At 36.6% G+C, this 6,746-nt stretch overlaps 1 protein-coding gene across 1 annotated transcript; it reads right to left on the reverse strand.

The window, feature by feature from the left end:
• Positions 1-221: 221 nt before the first annotated feature.
• Positions 222-6,165, reverse strand: LOC136239351 (uncharacterized). Its single transcript, XM_066030084.1, has 11 exons — positions 6,008-6,165; positions 5,757-5,865; positions 5,278-5,365; positions 4,973-5,215; positions 4,016-4,401; positions 3,718-3,825; positions 3,568-3,665; positions 3,426-3,515; positions 828-2,117; positions 600-770; positions 222-546 (listed from the first exon to the last, which is right to left on the reverse strand). The coding sequence occupies exons 1-11, from the start codon at positions 6,107-6,109 to the stop codon at positions 433-435; spliced, it is 2,799 nt and encodes a 932-aa protein (XP_065886156.1). The 5' UTR covers positions 6,110-6,165; the 3' UTR covers positions 222-432.
• Positions 6,166-6,746: the final 581 nt, after the last annotated feature.

A 6,746-nucleotide genomic window follows, 5' to 3' on the forward strand; every position in this document is an offset into this window, starting at 1 on the left:
ATAATGAAAGTTACAAAATAATAATATTGTACCATGGAGCACTTGAAGCAAATACTGAAAATGATCAAACTGTGCCATCATAAAGTGTTTATGAGCCGCCAAAACATTTAGTCACTTGCAACATCTTACACACAACAAATCTTGCCTACTGGTATTTGCAACTTAAAGCTCAAAGACATCCTGGACCAGTATATATGCATCACACATTGCATGTATATAACTCCATTAAAATGACATGATCATATTGTGTTTCACGCAAATGCTTACATACACTAGTTACAATAGTATGGAGGGTTCAACACTACCACTACTACTACTATGAAACAGTTTAAATGTGTCAGTCTTCTAAATTCTAACAAACATGAATGCTACTAATTTTAAAAGCTAGCTACTGAGCTGAGTTTCAAATGTACATGATCATGTTGATATAGCTTAGACAGTGCAAGGTCTAGTAGAGCAGTAACTCCACAGCAAGCTTCTGAAGGAATTTGATGACCAATTGACAGGATTCCAGGATTGCGTTCGTCCCCATTGATATTGATAGCTCTGAAAAAATAAAAACTTATTGACAATAAATAATATTGCAATTTTATAATTACCCATCCATTGTATATAAGCGTCCTGGTCTGATACCATGGGGAAATCCTCACATGATTTGCATAGGTTCCATGGTACAATTGAAGACAAGTAGATCCACAATTGACACACATGTGAGGCTCAATGTAGTATGTAAACCTAGCATCCACATTAATCCCTCCCCGAACAGTATTCTGTGTGAAATACAGTACATTTTTATAATTTGTGGTTCTAATGTTCTGACTCCTTACCGCTAAAGTAGCAGTTCCTCCTCCCCTGACATAAAAATACAAAGAGGGTTTAAACCTAGTACAAGCTGTCATTTGATATGGACAAATGCAAGACTTGACACTTCCAGTTGTGTAGACAGATCCTGCCACGTTGAAATACATAGTCGAGACATAAATGAAGGCACTAACTCTGAGAGTGAAAAGACTTCGTGACATACTCCATAAACTTGATGTGCCACTGTAGCATGAACTACTAAGTCGCCATCTCCTGTTTATATATACAGTGTTCCCCAGTCGCACATACACGTAACGATCAAGATTACTGTCAGATGTGAAGTCAGTGTATTGTAAAAATGCTACATTGTACGTGACACCAAAAACGTAAGCTCTGATGGAAGTTTTCCCATACAACTTCATTCGTCTAGTGTAGTAACTGCAATACGACCCAGAAAATGCACCACCTGCAGTTTGAAGATACAGGTTGTTGATGCCATGTGCTCTACCCCATGTGATTGAATACTTGTGGTTAGGATAACTTCTGACATCACTTCTACGCTGGGAGTATGATTCTACAATATCCCAATTAGTGTTGTAGTCATCCCAGGCACGTTTAACCCTACCATCATTGCTCACTTGGTCATGCACAACTTGTCCATAGTTATGCTGTCTTTGTAGTGTGTTGATGTGTTGCTGTGCTCCATCAGTACCAACCAGTGTAAGATATTGGATTAGTAATTCATACAGGTTGGGGTTCTCTAGTTTAACAGCAGTCTTCACTATGGTGTTCAGTAGGTCTTCACTAGGACTGAGTAGTATTTTGTCATTATATGCCTCTTTCAGTATCATCAGAACCTCATCTAAAACTGTATCTTCCTCAGTTCCATTCAGTAAGATCATCAAAGCCTTTTGTACAGCTGGTTGATCAAGGTGTACACCAAGTCCCCTAATAACGGAAATCTGTGTGTCAATGTCATCATAATCAAGACTGGACAGTAAAGCATCAATGGCTAATTTAGAGCCAGTGTTACCGAGGGCATAGTTCAAGAGAATGATCAATTCTGTGTTATTGGTAGATGATTTAACAGTGTCAAGTCTCCTAAGAAGTTCACGGACTACAACACTCTGAATAGCATGGTCATTATTCCTAGCTAGTGCTCCTAATACCAGCAGTAGATCATCACCATTGGATGGGTTGATATTAATCACAGTATCTACTAGTTCAGGTCCAGCATTACTAATCTGAGCCAACTGATGTAACAAGATGTCTCGTTCATCTTCTCCCATATTTTCAGTCAGCAGTGACCCCAGTATCTGTAGATGAAGACAATCTATTTTGAAGTTGGAATATATGTACTTACAGCTTATCGCATGCAATGTTTAAATACATAATGGTCAAACAAGGTCATAGAAAGAGCTGCTCAGTTAACAATTTGTGCCAAATAAACTATGAGTAGAAAATAGCAGCATTGTGTGTGAGGACATAAATGGCAAGTTGATATGTATGTTAATATTTGAATTAAATAAATAGCAAAAGGGTATGGTTATGGGTAATATACATAACAGATCTGCAAGGTTGTCACCCCCTTTGCTTAGTACTTGACAACCATTGTTTAGTGGATTTCTTCATGTGCCATTTAAACAAATTATATATAAAGATGATTGAATAACAACACTAAATAATTTTCTAGGTTGCTATGTATATGTAGCGTTGCTATTTCTTAAGGACAAATGCCTCCAAATTGTACCCACTATGGTACTAAATGAAGGTATGCTCTTTGTCAAGGCACTATCAGATTAAGTGATAATTTATTAGTAAATAAAATACATGTGTAATAGGCAGAAAAAAGTGTTATTCAAGTTTATTGTTGTTGTGCATAAAACATAATTGGAATTATGAATCTACATAGTGAACGTCAAAGACTAAAGTATATATATATTTAGGACAAACACTATATACCGTAATTTGCTTTATTTTCATGCAAAAAAATTTTTTTTGTGTAAAATATTTTTGTATGATTTGCGTGAATGACTGCTCTATTAGAGTATTTCAATCTTGTGCAAAATTTTCATGTAAGAAATTTTCATACAATTTTTGTATGGCATGCTCTTTAGACATTTGAGCTATCCATAAACTGGCAAACAAGATAGTATATAGGTTTAATTGATATAAACTTGCTTCACTGAGTAATGGCACAATTAAAACATGCACATGTAAATGTTTTCCAATGCCTCTTATAAGAAAACTGCATGTGTTGATGCTGAAACAGATAACTGTATTATCCAAATGTCAGGATATTTATTTTCTATCTGGATAGTGATTTGAAGCCATTACGATAGTTACTAATAACAATTTTATGTTTAAATTTTCTTGATTACAAGGCTTTTATGCTAATCATTACAACAAACCTAATTTTCATATGAGTAATGTAATGTTTGCTAAGCTGTGAGTAAAACGAGCATGTTGATGACAAAATATATATCCGTACAATATCTGGAAAGATTTTGTTCAGGATATCCAGATAGTGAAATTGCTATCTGTTTCAATCCTAGTGCACGAAGATAATTGCTTACAGCAACACTCTTTGATAGCATGTGGCCTGAAAATGGCTAAACTTTTACCTGTTGTGCTTGAGGACTACTATCAATAGATAATAAGATGTAGATCAATTTTCTGATTTCTACATCTTCTGGTTTTGTGGATGATTTCACCTATACAAGGTAAAAAACATCAATTGATAGTCTATACAGGTATGTAAATTACTGTATTGTAATAGTCGATCAACTGATCAAGTGCTGGAGTGTCATCAGCTGGGGGGCCATATTGTGCCTCTAGTTTGATCAATTCTTTAAGATGCTCAACTAGAAAAGAACCAACTTTATCCCATCAACCAAAGTAATTCTAAGTGCGTACCTAATTCTTGACTGCTGTTGGCTTGGTCCTCGTGGAGTGTCTTAAGCACATCAGTGACTGACTCAATAGCATCCCTGATCTTTTTGATTCTGTGAAGATCATACTTAGCTGTACAAAAAAAATTAGAAAACATAATTTTTTGAATTTTTATTGTTTTATCTTTGTATTAGAAGAGACAAAGAGATAGAAGATTGGTGTATATGAGTGCACATCCATTTTCTATTGATAAAGTTTTAAAAACTTTTAGAAGTTGATAATGATAAAATGCAAAAAACTAATAACATAGAAATGAACTAACTGAAATCAATGACGACCAAAAGATCTCCCTTCTCAAGGTTGGGTGCTGCCAGATCAGCAAAAATAGCATTCCTTCTGTGTCTCTGTTTGCAGTATACCTTTTCAATGGAATATGTTCCATTAGATTGGAACTGTTTGGCAAAGTCAATCATCCTGTTGTAAAATGTGTCATTGTCATCTTTTGGCATTGATGTATTGCCTTCTGCAAAGTCAACCTTCACTCTCATTACTCCATGAGAAGACTCAAGGAGTTTGTTAACAAAAACGGATTCTTCACGCTTGCTGAGTATTATGGAATTGTCTGGTATAGGATTAGCCATTTTGATGAGATCTTCTGTTGCAACTGTCCGAGTGAATATAACCATACCATCGGATGTTCTGTTAAAACTATAATAGGATGGAATCATAAAATAAGCTATAATAGGTATGTTGTATTATAGATAGACAAATATAGACACATACATTGCAAACAGAAACTGATCTCAATAGCTTGTCCTAGTGGTGATTCTAGACCTAACTTACAGGGGGGTCAAGTAGGGAACAACATGACTATTGTTGTATGGCTGTAATTGTAATATAAAGTAGAATTTCAGGGGGGTCAGAAGCTGCACGATTTTTGCAATTTGAAGGCTTGAAAACTGTTTAAAATTTATGCTAAAACATGAAAAATGCTTAAAATAACAATACCAATCTACATATCCTGCAATTTCTCCCCATTATTTTTAAAAGGTTGTTTTTCAGGAGGGGGGGGACATGGCCTTCCCTACCCCCCCCCCCCCCCCCCCCTTAGAATTGCCTATGGCATGTACTAGATATAAGTGTACTTTTTTTGACACCATAGCATACTGCACAGAACATTAGACCATATGCACATTACCATGCAGCCATCCCTACTATACACTACAGCTACATACATATAGGGTTAGCTTAGCTACACGCCAATTTACATTTTACGCACGTGTAGTGTGAAATATGAAGAGAGCCAGCATCTGCCTCCTCAATGTCTACATTGTGGCCATCAAAGTTAGCCTGAAATGTGCTAGCAATGCTCTTCTTGATATTAATGGCCTCCTCGTTTTCTGTAGTCCCATAGTGTACAGACACAATCTTTCCATCAGATGTCTGTACATAACAGAACTCTCCTTGAAGTTTATCTGTGATGAATTGCTCTTGATCATCAGATGTGTAGTTCATTGAGTCACTAAGTGTGTTAGAAATACAATTGGTGACAGCTATGTAAGATACTATAATATGTAGACTCACTTAGTTTTGAAGTCAGTTGAAGCTTTTATCACTGCATTGGAGATGGTGAAGCAAAATTCACTGGCTGACTGTGTGCCATAAGTGCCACCTTAACGTTAAAAGTGAACCACATAAATCAATTGTACATGCATACAGCACACATACACAACAACAGGTGTCCTACTGACCTTCAGTGCTTGTGCTAGCTGTAAAGTGGTAATAAAATAAAAGTAAGCACTGATATGGTGAAACCCTGCATTATTATTGTCCATGCACAATGTGAGATTTTGACCCTAGCACAAATAACAAACCTCTAGCTAGCTAGCTGCACCTTCCCCAAAACTTGAAATCAGCGACAATTTTCTCCCTCTAGGCTATACGGCTATGGTATGCTATTTACTGGTACTTTAGACAGTAAATTGTAATGTAAACTGCGCTATACCAGTTTTCATACCACATTTACAACTGGGCAAGGATTTATCATATGCAAGCAATCTTACTGCTGTCACAGTGCCAGTTGACATCTGCAGAAAAGTCAGTCACTTCTCGATCCTCTTCACCATAGTTGTATTGTGTCGCTGTGTACTTGTATACACACTCTTGAGTGAACTGCATTGGAAAGAAATGTTCATAGTGATGCAGTTGCAAGAGAATAATTTATACTATTGCTCATGGCATGCGTACACCTCAGATTAGCTAGTAGCTAAGCTGCACACACACACAGTTTCATGAGATGACAATTATTACTCACATCACATGCTCCATTTCTCTTGTACTCCACACCTTTTTTTGCTGCAGTGACACATACTGCAAACAAGCACAATACAGTGCATGTTACAATACTGATCGTCATCTTCCAACTACTGTAGTCTTAAAGTGTACTAGAACAAGGTGATGAGTGTCTTTTATAGTTGCACATTTTCAACTAAAACAGGATAAACAGGTTTTGTGGATATCACATGTAGAAGTAATGTTGACTTCTGAGCAGCACTTGTAAGGCTTCTTGACTTTTGGTGACTGTCCAACTGCCAAACTGGCACAACAACTGTGTTGAGTGTTCACGATGTACTTATACTGCATGATGAGAAACTTAATGCTCTTGTTACTTTCATCATTGAAGCTTGTGTCTCATTACTGATATGTATATTACGTACATGTTAAATTTTTGACCTAGTTCTGGAAAATCACACTTTAGAGTAAAAGGGGTATAGTACTTATGGAAAATATAGCTGTACTCTTTGACTTTAGCAATTTCAAATCAGAGTTGCTTTATACCTTAAACTTGTGCTAGTGTGATTTCTGAAACCATGCAGATGTGTAAGGCTCCTACTGCCAGATTGTGGCATTTGGAAGGTAGTAGAGTGACTGGAAATCATTGCATTGCCTTGGCCATGCAGCTTTAGCTTAGCAAGCATGAAATTGTTGTGTGTTTTGTGCTATTTCAGGGTTGGATGAATGTTGGCCTGAGCTGAAGTAGAATTGGTATACTG

This window comes from Dysidea avara, chromosome 11, assembly GCF_963678975.1.
Source record: "Dysidea avara chromosome 11, odDysAvar1.4, whole genome shotgun sequence".
In the NCBI taxonomy this organism is placed as follows: Eukaryota; Metazoa; Porifera; class Demospongiae; order Dictyoceratida; family Dysideidae; genus Dysidea; species Dysidea avara.

Bases quoted from the DNA above. Each gene is read 5' to 3' on its own strand.
- LOC136239351 (XM_066030084.1), bottom strand. From the start codon at position 6,109: ATGACGATCAGTATTGTAACATGCACTGTATTGTGCTTGTTTGCAGTA. The intron at 2,118-3,425 runs GTAAAAGTTTAG...CTTCATCTACAG, and splicing joins GTAGTCCTCAAGCACAACAG to ATACTGGGGTCACTGCTGAC. The intron at 771-827 runs GTAAGGAGTCAG...TATTTCACACAG, and splicing joins GAGGAACTGCTACTTTAGCG to AATACTGTTCGGGGAGGGAT.